Here is an 18,268-nt window from a genome sequence, read left to right as displayed (position 1 = left end):
AAAGAAAATATTTTATAGGTAAGTAGTTTTTGTCAAGAACAAAAATATTTGTTATAAGAAAATAATTAACTGAGATAATAATGAGTAACCATCTAAAAGTTTTTCTCAGCAATTCTAAATGCTAATGATTGACTGAAGAGTAGATTTCAATGAGATATTTAGGATAGCATTTCTTTTTAATGATTGGTTTTGTTAACATCTTGTGTTCAGAAAACATACTTGATTCCATTTTAACTCTTAAATTTCTAAATCTATTTACTCTCAAAATGCTGTTTTCAGAGCATCACAGAATAGCTTATTTGGACAAGGGAAGCTGGCTGCTGGGGAACATCAATCAAACGGGTTACTTCAGAGTCAACTATGACCTGAGGAACTGGAGGTTATTAATTGATCAGTTAATCAGGAACCATGAGGTATATTCTAGACTTGCTCATAAGCAATGTGCTTTGACATGTGAACACCTGTAATTTTAATCCTTAATGATTCCTTTTTTTCCCCCCCGATTGGCCTCATAGGTTCTTTCTGTCAGTAATCGTGCAGGTTTGATTGACGATGCCTTTAGCCTGGCCAGGTATGTTTTACTGTGGATCTTCATAATAAAAACTCTTGCTTGTAAGATTTTCTGTATTAAGCTGAGTAGTATGCATATTTTGAATTTAAGATATTAAAAATAATTTCTGTCTCACAATCTTTGTGTTTAGATATGAATTATAATCACTGTGCCAAATTCTTGATCAATAATAGCCATAGGGTATTTCCAAGACAGGAAAACTTGATCAATTTTGCTGCAAGTTCAATTTAACACTCTGGAGATTAATAATCTCTTCCAAATTTCATTAATGGCTCTAAAAAATGGCCATTGTACCATATTTAACTTTTGATAGAAAATATCTTCAAGCATCAGCAATTTTTTTCCTCGACATATGCCAGTATATCTTTTATTAATATTCTTTGGAATGTGATTCATTATGAAAAGCTTGAGCTGTGAGACAGATATAAATATCTACAGGATAAGACTGTTCTGGACAAAATATTTATCAATCTTGTTTTAGTTGTATTGGTAATAGTAATATTGTGTTACTTTCACTATTAGATTTATAATGTAAAAATCAGTTATTCCTTTGAACACTCATCAAATGAAATAATAAGCTCAAGGTACTTATTGTACTTTGAAACGAAATAGCAAACAGTTCTTTTAGTATTTTTTACTCTTTCATTTCCAGTTATAGTTTTCATTTTACAAGCTACAACTTAGGACATGGAAATTTCTCTTTGCTTACCTGGTTATCATAATTTACATTTTCTCCTAAGGCAATTGTGTGAAACTGGTTAGTTTTATCTGTGCTGAGATGAACACACAACGTAACTTAGCATAGGCATTGTTTCATTCCTGGAACCTGAAACTGCTTTTACAGTTTATGTACTCCATCAAATCTCAATTCTCTTCCGTATGTTAAAAAGCATATCATTCCCTGTGGCATTCTAATCCATCAAAACTAATGAGCTTACATATAGAAGACTTGATAATTACTTTGACATAAGCAAAGTCAAGTTTGGGACCAAGTTACAGAGATTGGTTTTTGTAAAAATAAGTAATGTAGAAGGGAGAACACATAAAGAAGGGAAAAAGAAGAAATTCCAGGTAATTTTCTATTAAAAAGAAACAAAAAATCAAAACCCCCAGACTTTTTCCTTTTCTATTGCTACTAAGGAGACTGCACTGTTTTCTTATCTGGTAAACAATTCTGTATTGGCAATTCATTCTGACCAGGTAGCCCATGTTGCAGGCACACGTTTGTCTACCTGCTGAGTGACAGCCTTAAGGACAATTTACCAGCAAGGAAGTTTCTAATGAAATTGTACCAATTTCATTTAGTCATTTAGTATGAACAGAAGCTCACTTCCAGCAAAAGTAAAGGAGGGTCCTTTCATGCCACAGCATGGTCTTCTTGGGAAAAATTTAAAAATAATAGAGGTGGAGAAAGCCCTGCTGAGGTGTGATGTGTGATAATGGCTAAGAGGTAGCCTTTGCTGTGTAGTAAAATATGCAGACTTTGAAGAAAGCATTAGGTATGATGGTAATATATATGGAAGTTTAGAGAGTCCAGCTAGCCAGCCAGCCAGCCAGAAGGAGTTTATTTAATGTAATACTGCACTGAGGAAAAGGAGAGAGAGAGAGAGAGAGAGAGAGAGAGAGAGAGAGAGAGAGAGAGAGAGAGAGAGAGAGAAAGAGAGAGAGAGAGAGATTGAGATTATAAAATCAGATTTATTCAGGTGAATGCCCTGTACTTACTTGGAACTATTTACATTTTATTGTATTCTTGAAAATTTTTGTAATTTTGCTATTCAATATATATCAAACTCCTTTCCATTTTCTGGACAAATCAGGTACTCCTTGGGTTCTTTAATACTAATAAGTAGAAAATAGCAAATATTTTTTATATACTTATGTGCAAGGTACTGTGCTGAGGCTTTTGTTAATGACCACCTTCATTCAATCTTAAGAAACACATGGAATGACTGTGGTTACTATTGACACTTTATAGCATGGACATGGAGGTTAAGCCACTTACTTAAGGTTGCACAGCTTTTAAGTGTGTGTGTGTGTGTGTGTGTGTGTGTGTGGCGGGGTGCAGTGTGGGAAGGACATGGAAATTCAACTTCAAACAGGAAAACAGTAGAGTCCTTGACTTCAAGTCAAAGTGAGTTTGCCTATGACATGAAATTCCTTTCTATCTCATCCTCCTTGTCTGTCCAGAAGATTACCATTCCCTTGAAAAAAATGTTATTTTGTTCACCCTTTCTCACCACAACCTTGTCTGTCTTTCCAGAAAAAGTAAAGGGATGTTTTATGTACTAGTGTTATAGCACTTACTGCCACATTGCTTTCCAGGTACTTTTCCCAGTCCCTGATAGTTCCCAGATGATCTGGAGGGGAGCACTTTGCCTCATCCTCTTATTGTTACGACCTAATTTAATCTTTGGTACAGGATTGTGCTGACGTATGCTTGTTACATAATTAATCATATAAATTGATCATCAATTGTTAATTTTTCAAACTATAAACTTTCACACGTATTTTAATAAGTTTAATTCCTGTAAGTAGAATTTGGGTTTTAAAGACTGTAACATTTTTTATAAGTAGTAGAAATTATATTCCCAAGGCTTATTTAACCCTGTCAACCATAACATGAGACAATCCAATTCCTTCAAATCCTTCACTTCAATATGCCATGTGTTTTAAATTTTGACAACCCAGTAGCCAAACTAATTTTTAGAATTTAATAATTTCTTTCATTCAAATTTGCTATTTCTACCTTATTTTCTATTAAATGTCACTTAGTTAAAAAATAATAATTCCAAATCTAAAAGAAAATAGGCAAAGATATTTTATTTTCTTGTTTAAGGATTTTCTTCCAAAACATGTGTTGACCATTTCTTCACTTATTGCAGAAGATAATAGTACGATGTGTCTGAAAAGCAACTGCACCCTGACCCACCTTGAGGAGAAGCTGTTTCTCCTACTTTGATAGTGGTTCTTTAAATGTGTAATGTGCTGACATTTCATAAATGAACTTGAGAAGAAATGACTTACAAACCTTTTGTGAGAGATAGCTTGGCAAGGTGGCCTTTTTGTCCAGATTTCTCCATGGTATTATAGTGACACAGACAGGGCCACTTTACTTTGGTTAAACAGTACAAAAAGCTGACCAAGGAGCCTAGATTCCTCTGATACTGTCCACTGCTTTATAAGTTTCTGAATTCTTTCTTCAATCCCTATTCTTTATTTGAAAGAACCATGTTGTATCAGCAAAATGTTTTTCTTACTTGTGTATTATAATGGATTCATGAGAGTTATCAATAAAAATAGACTTTGATTCCAATGTATAGTTTATTGCACTTGGTAGACAGAGAGAGAAAGATGATTCTGTAGCTGTTTGCATTAGACTCATTTGGGAGAAATATTCATGTATGATTACGCTTTTGGTTATCTTTTGTTAAGCCACTAGAATGTGTGTGTAAGAGAATTAAAATTAAATATTTATGGAATTTTGAAAGTGATAAAATTGTTTATTGTAAAATAAGATTTATGGCTAGCTGTATGCTTCCAACCCTCTGCCATTGACCAAAAGCTATTTAAAATTAGCTCACAGTTATCCTCTCAGTCTTTCTAACCAATGAAAATTGTTTCATACTATGAGCGGTGACTCACTGTGAATCCTTTCAAGAGTGGCTATATCCAAAAGATTATATTTCTCATATCCCTGAGGCTGGGGATTTTAATTATCTATTTGTCATGAGTAACAAATGCACATCTTGAGACATAAAAAAGTCACCTTGAAACCCTTTCATTTTATACCTTTCTGACATGCAATCATTTAAAAATTCACACCCCAAAGACCTCTAAATTAGTCTTAGTTTCAGCAATACTTTGCCATGGATAAATGGTAAAAATTGTCTGAATGCATTTTCAGGATATTTTACTGTAATGAGCTGGGAGTCTTTATCTTTCTTTCTGTTACAACCCAGTGAAAGCCTAGAGTATATTTCTGGATTTTCAACCATTCCTGCAGGCATATGCTAGTTGACTCAAGGTTAGAGAGTGAGTTAACATGTTCCTTTGAGCTGTCCTTTAGAAATCTGTTGAGGGTGGAGTCACAGATGTTGTCCTTGGGATGAGGATTTCTGGGGAACTACTACACCAGGTACTTCTGAGAATTACAAATCTCCAGAGGCATTAAAGGCAGGCCTGTTGCTCGAGAATGGCAAAATTTCTTAGAGACTTTTAAATTGTGCTGCATTAAATCTAAAGCAAATTTGTAACCTTCTTAGGCCAAATTTGTGTTTTAGTTCTGTAGGAGAAAATGTTTTAATATTAATGTCTAATGCCTGAGAGTGCTAAGTAGAAGAGAGGTATTTTGATATCACTTGGTAGGTTTGATCTGCTTTTATAGCAAATAGCCTTGGATTACAAAACTAGGTGATGTTTGTAGGTTACATGAATTAGCATTTAACTATCCTTTTTGTGAGTGTAGGCAGTCTAAATTTCCAAATGAAAGTACAAATTTGTTTAAGTCTATGTATTTGTTTTATTTAGCATCTCATACATTAAAAATAGTTTTATAACTCCCATTGTGGTTAGTGCTCTCAGGTCTTCATGTACAAATTGTGATCCTTTTGATTTTGTGATTGTTTTAAAACATAACCCTGAGATTTCAAAGGAATTTACTAAGAATTTCCAAATAATTTAAAATACTTACTTGTTCATAAATAATTTATTTAGGAGGATCTGCCTCCAAGATGTCCATTTAGACGACCAAACTTAACTTGAATAGGTTTGTAAAATGTACTTATAACATCAAAACCTGAATATTCCTGTGACCTCAGATTCCTGGATAGGAATAACTTATCTTTTTATGAATTTGAGGTAACTGTTTTCCTTTTGCTGTAAATATTTTGCATATACCGGTACAGTGCTTCTTTGAGCATGACCTCAGAGGCTACCTGCATCAAAATCACCTGAGCTTTTATCTTTAAAATTGCAGACTACTGAAGCCTGGGACCCTTCATTCTGTTAAGTACTTCAAGTGATTCTGACACACATAACAATGTGAATTCCTCTGCTTTTGAGACCCAAAGGCTATTTATGGTATTATATAAGACAGGCATCCCTTTGAAGGTAGAGCACCTTTGAATTAATTGGGACCCGTCATTTCAGTAAGCATGACCTCCACTGGATTGGAGTCATTCATTAACTGGTCATTCAGTGATCAGGACTCCAAGGAATCAGTTATAAATACTTGGAAACATTTTTATTCTTATTGCTTAATGTCATCATCTCAGATATTCAATTTTATGACTGTAAAAAAGTCACAGTCTTAGAATCTCAGAAATTTTCTCAAGCAGAGACAGGTGCTAGAGGGTTCTTAAACAATTAGGAGACACCCTGAGGTTCAAATGGGCATACTGGCATATATCAACCCCACAAAATTCTAAGATGTTCAGCAGTTTGCCCTGGAGGCAGCCATGGCAATATTTTCTGGCAAGATAACTTGGCTTCTAAACCTATAATGATCTGCAACTCTAGTCACAATGCCAATAGGCAATGCCAGTCTATTTCCCCATAGCAAGTGTTGACCGAGAAAAGGGGGAAAATATTTGTAGGTTTTATAGTTATGCTGTTGTACTAATAAGCTTCTTGATAATGCAGTAAAATACTTGAGGTACTTATGTATGAGAGAAAGGGTTTACTCAGCTCTTGGACTTGGAGATTCAAGTCCAAGATCAGGCAGCCCCGTCACTTTGGGCCTCTGTTTAGAGTGGCACTTTATGGCAGGAATACATATCTGAGCACCTACTCACATCACAAGCCAGGAAGCAGAAAGACACAGAGAAAGAATGGGGGGTCTTAGGTCCTCTTTGGAGACATGCCCCCAGTGATCCAAGGACCTTCCATTGTCCCCATTTTAAAAGCCTGTAGCAATTCCAAATACTGCCACTGTGAGGACCATAGACACTACTTATGGACCCTTGGACATCACTCTGCATATTCAAGCTAGAACAGCTGTGATACTCTTAGAGGAAATCAGGAACTTTGGAAGATAGAGTGGATGAAAAAATAAATATGTTGTTTCAGCAAGGAATAATTGTGCCTAACAAGTTTGAAAGAAGTTAATTCTGGTCATTTAGAACCGTACAATTTCAACACATGTCAGTTTCTTCAAGAGCTAATCAATTCTTCTAGTACGAATTGGCTGGACTGATTTTCAGTGTTTTGGAAGCAAATCTTGGTGCCTTTTGCTCTCTACCCAGAGACATGGCTACTCAGATGTGCCAGCTTCCTCGGATTTTCTGTAGATTTAGAGTGTCTTAAGTAATCTTCACTACTGTTTTTATTCACTATGAATTCACATCATATTTTAAAGTCATATAAAACCCTTTGTCACAATACTTTCCTGAGATAATCCGGTCTTCAAGATTGGTCCCAGAAGACTGTAACAGTTTGCCAATCAAAGCTGGAATTAACCCAGCAAATAATCTATGCTTATCACTCTAACTCTCCTTTGTAAAAAAAAAATGTTCTAAAGTATGGAACCTTTGAGGTTCACCACTCTGTGTTCTTTTATTTGCATCTTTATTCAAAAGCAGTGTGTGAGATTATCTATTAGTTTAGATGTGCCATAACCCTGTGGATGGTCAGTATATGTTTGTTGTGGTAGGTAACAAATAGAATTATGATTGATATTTCACAGAAAAAATAAAGGTAATAATTACAACATAGAAGAGGAGTCAAGAAGGCAACCATTGCCGACCAATTAGTTTTAAAATAATAGTATAGTTCCTTGCATTCTTCTCATAAGTATATTTCCTAAGTAGAGCCTCCCTGTTTGGAAAGCCCAATTCCTCTGCCCCCATCCAGGGCCACCACCTGGAGGGAAAGCTAGCCTCTGCTTGGCTCTTGCTATTTACCTGACTGTTGCCATCTGCATAGACCTGGATGTGATCAGTCAGTGTCCCAGATATAAGTGCATGACTATTGCTTGGAATTGTTTAGCTGGTATGGGGATATAGCCTCTAAAAGCTATTTTTTGTTATTCCTTTAGTTCATTTTTAATTAAAAATATTGTATGTTAATCTTTTCTGCATTCCCAAAATTCAATCCTGCCTGTCTCTTTATATTACATTTTGAACATGAACCCAATTCTGTTTAATTTGATTTTTCTTCCTAATTAGTAAGAATTTTGGCTACCAAGATAGATAGAATTGGAATTCCAACTGTGTGAATTACTCACAGTTTGATTAGGAGTTTTTATGAGGATTAAATAGATCATATACATACTGGCCTAGCATAACAAATTAGTAGAACTCAATGAATGTTATTTCTGTTCTATTCCTTTCCTACCTTTTCAGCATATACACTGGTCCAAAATGACTGCACATAATTCTTTTCTGCGTATCTTAGTGAAATTCCCCATATGTATTGATTTCCTTCTATACAGACTCCTTTATGGGGTTGTCACAAAACATATATCTCCACACATTCTAATTCCAACTCTAAGAAAAAATGCAACATGGTTAAATAATATTTGTTTTTATTTCTGCAATGAGGATGGACACTGCTTATTTTATGATTGATGTGAAAAGTCCAATAGGGACCCAGCCTAAAGGGGGCACACTAGCCTCCTATAGAAGAAAATGAAAGTTTTGAGGTAGATCTAGTTTATGAGAAAATTAAACTAAATTATTTTTGGCATTTGACCTGTCAATGTAACAGTCTGATTTTATCAAGATTTTTAAATTTAATCTGGTTATTATCAGTTCTCATTTTTTTTCTGTGTATGTGTGTGTGTGTGTGTGCATGCGTGCGTGTGTCTATGTGTGTGTATAGTCCTTGGATTGAGCACAGGGCCTTAGGCATGCTAGGTGAGTGTTCCACTGCTGAGATACAGCCTCAACTCCTCCTTTGACTTTTATTTTGAGAAATTTTAAGGAAGTATTTTTAAAATGAGCAATATAAGAACATATGTATTAAATACAATTACATATATATTTACTTATATGAGGTAATTAGTTACTGCCTTGTCTTAGAATAATATTTTCCCACTTCAGAACAGATTCAGAGGGGCCTTTCTGATAATTATCTTTCTTAGCAAATATGCTAATCAGCTAGTGATAAAGAGTGCCCATAGCTTTTTCCCAGAACTCATCAAATCTATTTTTGTCTTCAACTGTTAATTACCTAAGGTAGCAATACTTTTTTTGACAAAGAAACTAGAATAGTGATAATGAATTATATCGATAATAAGTATTTTACGTTATTATATTATTTTCTATTTGCCATGAAAATAAACATGTCTCAGTATGAAGAGGTGATAATTTGGGGCAGAGGAGAAAAGAAAGGAAATTTGGTCCCAGGGTTTTGTGCAACAGAAACACACACTTGCTTATGTGGCAAATCTTAAAGCCTTGGGAAATGATTTGAAATGCATGATGCTCTCCCTTAATTGCATGCAATTTGAACTATTCTGTGTAGAATGCTTCAAATGTCCTTATGTGGAATGGAGGACCAGTGAAGAGGCCTTCACTGTCTGGGGTGTAAGAAAACATCGGATTAGTAAAACCTGACTCCTTGCTACTATGCCAGCGCTTATTTGATGTTGTTTTAAGATATGAGTACAGGCTAACTCTGGAATTGGAACACATTTGAATCACAGATTGGATTCTTCCTTCCTGAACTGGGAATGCCGGAGCCTATTTGATTTCTGCCTGTGAAAGGGGAGATAGACAGAGGCTTTGGTTGCTCAGTGGTTCACTTAATTAGGGTATGGATTAAACAGAAGTTCAGTCTCAACTCTCTAAGACACCAGGTAGTTGTCTTAGCCAAAAGGGGGCAAAGAGAGAGAGAGAGAGAGATAGTTTGCAATAAAGAAAACATGCTGTTGAAAAGTTCATATTTGACAAATTCAAGTGAGACTAATGGGCCCTAAAGAGAATAATGATTGAGCATCAGAGACCTTTATGTGGATGCTAACTCTAAATTAGTGCAGAGTTCATAGGGATGCTTCAGAAATGCCAAAATAGAGAACTTCAGGTGAAAATTAATAGGTTTTGTGTTCCCAATGTCCAGATGTATTGGAAATTAATTGTGTAAGCTGAGGGCAGATCATAAATTTTACCCTTATCATTTCAAGGGAAAGTTTACTTATCCTTTTTAAACAGATAGTGATATTAAATTTTTTATAAAAATGTAGCAATTAGGCATTTGGCCTCCTACTTTATTATATTTCTCAATTTCCCTCTTTGTAGAGTTTCTTAAGTTTCCTGATCCAACTTTTCAAATGTTTCTGAATTCTGTTGAATTTTGACATAGATGGACTATCAGTTATTCTTAGAAGTGTGGAGAGTTGAGAAATCCATATAAAATTTGCATTTCATTCATCACAAAAGTCACATGTAGAGTATTTCTATAAATTATATAGAGAACATGAACATTAATGAGTTTGTTGATAGAGAGATAGATGATAGCTACATGGATCTAAGGGTAGTTGGATAACAAAGACAGACCATGATACTTATTTCATGAAATTGCTGTATTTGGCCTCAGAAAGACTACTTTTCATGCCGACTATAATATGAGGAAAAGTAATATAGAATTTTAAAATTAGAAGATCATAGTTGATGTTCAGTTGAAATAAATTCAAGTGATTTTCTTAGTGGAAGGAACATATTACTAAGATAATTATTTTGTACTCATAAATTATGTCACATGTGGTACTACAAAGTTACCAACCATGTAGAAATTCTCATATATATACTTACTTCAAATATAAGCCAAGTAAAAAGTAAGGTAGAAATTGATGTTCCTTATTTGTTATCCTGTTTTATTATTATAAATATGCTTAGAAGCCAGGAAGAAAATCATTGTATATTTATATGCAGGGTTAGTATGTGTTATTATCATCCAACATCTATTTTTCAGTGTAGATAAGCTAATCAGTTTCTAAAGTATACATATATGATATTAAAATAAATTGTGCTCTCCTTATCCTTTACAAATAAGTGATATGAGCACCTTTCACAAACAGGTAAAAGGAAAACCGCGAGAAGCACTTCACAGGGCTTTTAGTGGGTTGATTTTTTCTATTTTAATTTTGGATGCTCAACTTTCAAGAGTAATTCACAGATGGTAAATTCTGTTATGCAAAGTCAGCAATATCATTTTGTTATGTAACAGTTTTGTTCATTTGGAAATACGTGGGCATTAAAAAAATAGATGTAGAAAAGGATAGAAATGGTAATTCAGAATGCCCCAATGACAGTGATAGTTTATTTATGCAGTAAGTACTTAAAAGACACCTACTGTGCACCAGGATGTGTTACAGGCATAGGGTGAATAGCAAAGTCACTTTCTTCATAGAGATTATTTTATAGTGCAGAATGACTCCAATGAGATCATCAAGAAAATAATTAACTATATATCAAGGGACTATACATGCAGAGTAAAACAATAAATAAAGCCAAGTAAAGAAATGTTTATAAGTACTTAGAGATGAGATATAGAGAAGTTTATTGTAAATATAGTGATCAGGAAAATCCTCATTTTCCAGTTAGTATTTGAGAAGAAACTGAAGAGAAGTAAAAAAGAGTACCATGTGAGTGGAGCATATTAGATCAAGGACCAGAACATTCTACTGGGTAGAATATACTTGGAAGGTTTCAGGGAAAACACAGGCATACATCTCTAATGGAATGAGAAATGGGAAGTAGCAGGATGTATTGCATTTGGGGAGGAAGAGGGCACCAAATGTTTAAAGCTTTATTACAATAAGAATTCAGACTTTATATGGGATGAGAGAAAAAAGCATTGGGAAGATTTTGGACAGAAGAGTGATAAGATCAGATTTATGTTTACAAAAGACCACTCTGGCTGCTCCATCAAGAATATACTAGCAGGAGACAAGTGTGAAAGTAGTGAGCTCTGGTTCAGGGGCAATCGGGACCAAGGTGTAAGGAGAGATGCTGAAGACAATGATACAGCTGTTTTCCTGGAGAAAAACAGAAATGTCCCAGAGAACCCTGGTAGCCTCCTAAGTGGCAGAAGTTCACATCCAATAGTTACAGCCCAAGCAGATGTTTTCTGAAAAAGTGTTACTCATTATGCTGTAATAGCAAGAAAAATTATGGATGTTGAAATCCAATGAGCAGCATCTGTGTGTCAGTTGATTTAGCCTATATATCTTACATTATTCTCTCAACAATTCCATGTGATGAGCATTCTTATCACCATTTTATATTTGTTGGTTTGTATATTGTTGTCTTTAGAATCTATTCCTAATGATTTCTCATGTGTGTTATGTGTGAAGCATTTTTGTTTCATTTTCCAGTTAGTATTTGAGAAGAAACTGAAAGAAGTAAAAAAGAGTACCATGTGAGTGCAGCATTCTAGATGGAGGACCAGAATGTTCTATTAAGTAGAATATACTTGGCAGGTTTCAGAGAAAATATAGGCATGCAGCTCTAATTTTATGTAACAGTTTCTGTGAGGTAAACACTGACAGAAAATAAAGTTGACCAATTATATAATAGTAAAACCAACACTACAAAGAAGATGTAGAATAGTTCTCATACACTAAAAAGTTTCCTCATGTTCATTTGCAATTCCCTTCCTTCATTCTGAATTTAGGCAATGATTGATTCAGTGGTTCTCATTACTGTTTTTGCCTTTTCCAAAATTTTGATTAAATGGATTTACAAAGTAGGTGATCTTTTATGTTTTGCTTCTTTTATGTAGCATAGTGTTTTTGAGATTCATCCAAATAGTTGCAGGTATTAGTAAGTTGTTTCTTTGATATTATGGATGCACTGTAATTTGTTTACCCATTCACCATTTAATGAATATCTGGATTGTTTTAGATTTATCCTATTACAAATAATACTGCTATGAAGATTTGCATATGCATTTTGATATGGATATATATTTTTCTTTCTCTAACCAAATACCTAGGAATGGACCTGCTGGGTCATATGGTAAAGTTTACTCTATGAGATACTACCATACTCTTTTACGAAGTAGCTATACCATTTTTCATTCTAAGAGGCGATGTATGACAGTCTGAGTTGTTTCAAGTCCTTACAAACCCTTGATATTATCAGTCTTTTTAACATCAGATGGTATATTGGGTACAAAGTGTTCTTATAGTGACTAATTAAATGTGGACTACTCTGATGATCAATGATAATGAAAATCTTTTTATATTTTTAGTTGTTATATATACATCTTCTTTTGTGACGAATTCATTCAAATCTTTTGTCCATACTTAATATTTAGATTATCTCATTATTAAAGCATAAGATTCCTTTCAATAGACCAGCCCATTTGTCAGATATATGTTTTGCCAAATTTTCTCCCAGTTTGTACCTTTCCTTTGTTTTCTTAACTGGTCTTTCAATGTTGAAAGTTTTTAATATCAATGAGGTTAATTTGATCAGTATTTTATTTTATGTTTTTTGTTTTATGCCTTATGTAAGATATTTATACCAAACCCAATACTGCAAAATTTCTCTCTTACATTTCTGCTAAAAGATTAATAATATTAACTGTTTTGTTTTGTACTATGATACATGTTTACTTAATTTTCATGTATGCTATAGGGTAAGAGTTAAGATTAATAGTTTCCATTCAGATATTTAGTTGTTTCAGCACCACTAATTGACTTTGTTCCCATTGACTTTCTATAGCAACTCTGTAAAATTCAGTAGATTGTATAAATTGTGAATCGATATTTTTGACTCAATAGTCTGTTCCATTAATCTATCACTATGTCAATACCACATTGTCTTATTACAGTAGCTATACAAAAAGTCTTTTAGGATTTTGGTTGAGATTGCTTTGAAAATATAAATCAATTTGGAAAAATTGTCATTTTAGTAATAGCCATGTCTTTGGGATATCTCATTTACTTAAATTTAAATAAAATAAATAAAATTATAATTTAAGTAAAATTATTACTTATATGGATTAAAATTTTGATTTCCTGCAATGCTTTATAGTTAAGTGTATAGCTTCTGCACACCCCTTACTATATTTTTTACTATGTATTTTTTTTGTTAAAAATAAGTTGTGTTTTAAATATCATATATGACTAGACTAGTCTGTTGTTAAAATATAGCAGAGGTTGCAAACTATGGCCCAGAAATTGCCCACCAGCTTTTATGAATAAAATTTTATTGGGGAACAGCCATGCACATTTATTTTGTCTTATCTATGGTGATTTTCATGCTAAAAAGGTAGAGTTGAGTGGTTGCAATAGAGACCTTATGGCTTATAGCCCTGAAATATTGACTCTTTGTTAAGATAAAGAAGGACTACTCCTCTTATATAGAAATACACTTTTCTATTGTTGACTTTATATCCTACAACTGGGCTAAATCCATTAATTTCTCATAGTGTTTTAGGATTACCTACAAACATGATAGTATCTTATGGAATTAATAATAGTTTTATCTTTTTCTTTCTAACCCATATGTATTATATTTCCCTTTTGTGCTTTACTATCCTGGCTCCTTCTTACCTCCAAGACAAGTTTAAATAGAAGCAGGGATTACTGACATCTTCACCATGTTTGAGACCTTAGGTAGACAGTACTGAGCCTTTAACTATTGAGACTGACATTATCTATAAGTTATCAGAGATTATTTCATTAGGCGGGGAAAGTACCTTTCTGTTTTTCATTTGTTAACAGTTTATAGCATGAATGGATGCTGAGGCTTGTCAAGTATTTTTTTTTCCTGCATCTATTAAAATGATGTCATAGTTCTTTATATATGGTTAATTATATTTACTCATTTTTATATGTTAAACCAACCTGGATTTCTAGGAAAACAATGCATTAAACTTTGAAATGTTTTTAATTTGATGTGTTAGTATATTTTGAAAATTTGCACATATATATTCATGAGGCATATTGTTTTCATTTCTTCTTTCCTGTGATGTCTTTGGTTTTGGAATCAGGATTCATAAATTTAAGAAGATTTTTTCTTTATTTTTAAAAAGAATTTGTATAGGATTGGTGTTTTATCTTCTTACATATTTGATAGAGTTTATCAGTAATATCACATGAGCCCCAAATTTTCAGTATATGAAAGTTTTTACTAAAGAATTTAATTGGGGCTGGGTATAGTGGCACATGCTGGTAATCTCAGCAACTTGAGAGAATGAGGAGGAAAGATCACAAGTTCTAGGCCAACCTTAGCAATTTAGTGATTCCATGTCTCAAAAAAAAGATATAGATATAGATATAGATATATATCACAGTAAAATGCCCCTGAGTTAATTTTTAGTACCACATATAAATAGATAGATAGATAGTAATAATAATACTTTTGTTCATTGATATGGAGCTGTTTAGGTTTTCTCCTTCTTCTTGGATCTCTTTAGATATTTGTTCAAATGGTCTAGCTTTCAAAGGACTTGGCATAGAGTTATATTAATATTCATCATGATGCTTCTCATGTCTGTGGGTTCTGTTATAGCACTCCTTAATTCATTATAGATATTGGTTATGTTTGTTGTGATCCTTCTGACTAGAGGTTTACTTTATTGTTATCCACAAGGACTCAGCTTTTTGTTTTGCTAACTTTTTTAGTATTCTTCTGTTTTTTATTTCGCTGATTTCTGATTATTTTTTATAGTTTTCTCCCACTGCTTGCTTAGAGTTTAATCTGCTCAATTCTTCTAGCTTTTTATTCTTAAAACACAGATTGAGGCCTTTTTATTTTCTAATATATGCACTTAAAGCTATAAATTTTACTTCAAATGAATCTTTATTGGTGTCCTACAAAGTTTGAAATATGTATTTGTTCTCATTCAGTTCAGTACATTTTAAAATTTTCCATGTGATTTATCCTTGAGAACAAAGATCATTGTGTTAGTCAGTGCTTTCTTACTATTCCAAAATATCCGAGAAGAACATTGAAGAACAAAATTTAAGAACAACATTTAAGAACAAAAACATATAAGAACAAAATTTTTATTTTGGTCCATAATTTCAGAGGTTTCAGTCCATGATCACTTCACCTTGTTGGACCTGTGGCAGCACATTACACCATAATGAGAAGTGAACAGCAGAAGAGCCCCATGGTGGCTGGGAAGCAAAGAGGGAGAGAGAGGAAGTGACAGGGATCCCAAAAGTCCCTTTGAGGGCACTCCCAAAGATCTAACTTCCCTCCACTTGGCCTACTCGCTGTTTCCACCACCTTGCAATAGTGTGACAGGCTGTTGACCCTGGGCTTTTGGGGGCATCTGTTAAAGATTCAAACTATATTGCTGGACACAGTGGCACGTGCATATAATCTCAGAAGCTCAGGAGGCAGGAGGATCGTGAGTTCAAAGCCAGCCTCAGCAATTTAGTGAGGCCCTAAACAACTCAGCGAGACCCTATCTCTAATAAAGTACAAAAAGAGGTTGGGGATGTGGCTCAGTGGGCAAGTGCCCCTGAGTTCAATCCCCACTACCAAAACAACAACAACAAAAACCTCAAGGGAGATACCACCATTAATTGCTAGAATCCAGAAAGGATCATCTTACTTTCGATACTGCATCTTTCAGAAGAGTTAATTACATTTAAAGATTTGGCATTTATTTTTTTTTAAATGAATACTAATTAATTACCCCTGTTTTCAATTCCTGGTACCAAAAAAAAATCCAAACTATAGCAATTATTCATAAGAATATTGTTAGTCAGTGTATTTTTGTCTTCCTTGCTGTTTTTATTATTTTATTATTTCTTAAACAATGCCATTATGCTCAGAAAACATTTTTGGTATGATTTCAAACTTTAAATTTTTCATTTTGTTTTCTGGCCCAGGACTACTCTCTCCTGGAGAACATTCTATGTGTGCCTGAGGAAATGTATTCCACATTAGGTACAGGTGAGATTAGATGGCTGATGGTGCTATTCAGATTTAGGTCTTTGGTAATTTTTAGACTAGTTTTGTACATTGATAAGAGAATGGCTATAATTTTCAGTGACATCAGGACACTATTTCTCATTCTAATTTTGATTTGGGGAGACAAATACATATTTCTGCCTATTGTTGTCTCCCTGATTGATACTTTTATCATTATTAAGTATTTCTTTTCATATCTATGATACATTTTGTTTTGAAATCTAGTTTATCTGATATTAATTCAGGTTTCTTAATCTTACCTTTCATATGAAGTATCTTTATTCATCTGCTTCAGTATCTCTATGCTCAAAATGCATTTTTTGCAGGTACCTTATAATTTAAAAATTTCATTCTCATCAATTCTGCCTTTTAATTAGAGTGTTTAATATCTGAATATTTAGTATAATTATTAATCTAGTTGAATTTGGCTCTATATATTTCGTTGTTAATTTTTTTTACCCTTTTTAGCAGTTATTTTTTCCTCTAGGTTATTTCTTTTCTAACTTTTTCCTTTTATTATTCATATATTTTTGTATTTCCTTTTTCATTTTTCTCTTGGGTTTTAGTTCTACTTGTCTGCATCATTTTTATTCATTTGTCAGCATACTGTAATAAACATCTTTAACTTTTCAGTTCAATTTCTGTTAACAAATTCACTACACAAAATATAGAAGTCTTCCAACCTGAAAGGTCCACATACTATCAACATTCGACCTTTGCTTTTTATGTAAATAGATATCATATATCACAACTACGAACCTTCCAAAATGTTATTTTAAAACATTTGTATGCTCAAAAAATTAAGGAAAAAAGAGCATAAAATAGTTTTGCACATACCCTGATATTAATCCTTGTGATACAGTACATTAATTTCTCAGAATGTGATTTTACTTGGTAATCCTTTCCAATAATGCATTTTGCACCAAAAATTCATATAGTTTTCCTTTACATGAATACTTCTTCATTTTGTCTTCAGTTTTAAGAGAGTTTTTCTTTACAGAATTCTGGGTTGGTGACATTTTTTCTTTCAGCGCTTTAAAAATGTGTTTTTCATTCTCTGTTGGCCTCCGTGGCTCCAGCCATTACCTGCCAATTATTTCTCTAAATGATATGCATTTTTTTTCCTGTTGTATTCAAAATTTGTTCTTTATATTTGACTTTCAATAGCTTAGCTAAAAAATGCTTTGATGTGCTTGTTTTGCATGGCATCATTAAATTTGGAAAAAGGCTATTGTCAATTTGGGGTCATGGTTACAATCCTCTCTCTTTCTTCTACTTCTGTTATTTCAATTACATTTAATAAATTGTTTGCTATTATCCACCTGTATTCTTCACCTTTAATAATTTCCATAGCTTTCATAAAGTTTATCATGTCCCCCATGTTCAATCAGCTGTTAAGCCCATCCAGTGCAATTGTATTTTAAGCTATAGAATTTCCATTTGGTTTTTTATGTGTGTGTGTGTATGTATGTGTGTGTATATGTGTATATGTGTGTGTGTATGCATGTATGTATATATATATATAATCTATGGTTCTCATTTTCTCCTAAGATTTACTATTCTTTCTTTCTTTCTTTTTTTAATCTATGGTCCTCTTTTTTCTCCTGAGGTTTACTATTTCTTTCCTGAGGTTTTCATGCCTTGCAAACATGTTTTGCATTACTTAATTAAGGGTAGTTATATAATGATTTAAAAACATGTTAGTTACAATGTCTGGTTCATCTAAGTGTGTTGATTGATTTTTGATATCTGTTCTAATTTTTTTAATTCCTCTGAAGTTAGTTAAATTTGGATTATATACTTGATATTTTCCATGTTA

The 18,268-nt window shown here is 33.4% G+C and overlaps 1 protein-coding gene across 1 annotated transcript in view; it reads left to right on the top strand.

Annotated features, from left to right (window-relative positions):
* Trhde (thyrotropin releasing hormone degrading enzyme) overlaps nucleotides 1–18,268 on the top strand; it is a 362,149-nt gene that overhangs the window by 287,967 nt on the left and 55,914 nt on the right. The window contains exons 11-12 of the mRNA XM_027929374.2: nucleotides 280–413; nucleotides 516–571. Coding sequence (XP_027785175.2) covers nucleotides 280–413; nucleotides 516–571 — 190 coding nt within the window. The remainder of the gene's footprint in view (nucleotides 1–279; nucleotides 414–515; nucleotides 572–18,268) is intronic.

This window comes from Marmota flaviventris, chromosome 3, assembly GCF_047511675.1.
Source record: "Marmota flaviventris isolate mMarFla1 chromosome 3, mMarFla1.hap1, whole genome shotgun sequence".
NCBI classification, from domain to species: Eukaryota; Metazoa; Chordata; class Mammalia; order Rodentia; family Sciuridae; genus Marmota; species Marmota flaviventris.
Note: the sequence above shows the minus strand (reverse complement) of the source record. Positions and strands in the feature narration are given on the sequence as shown.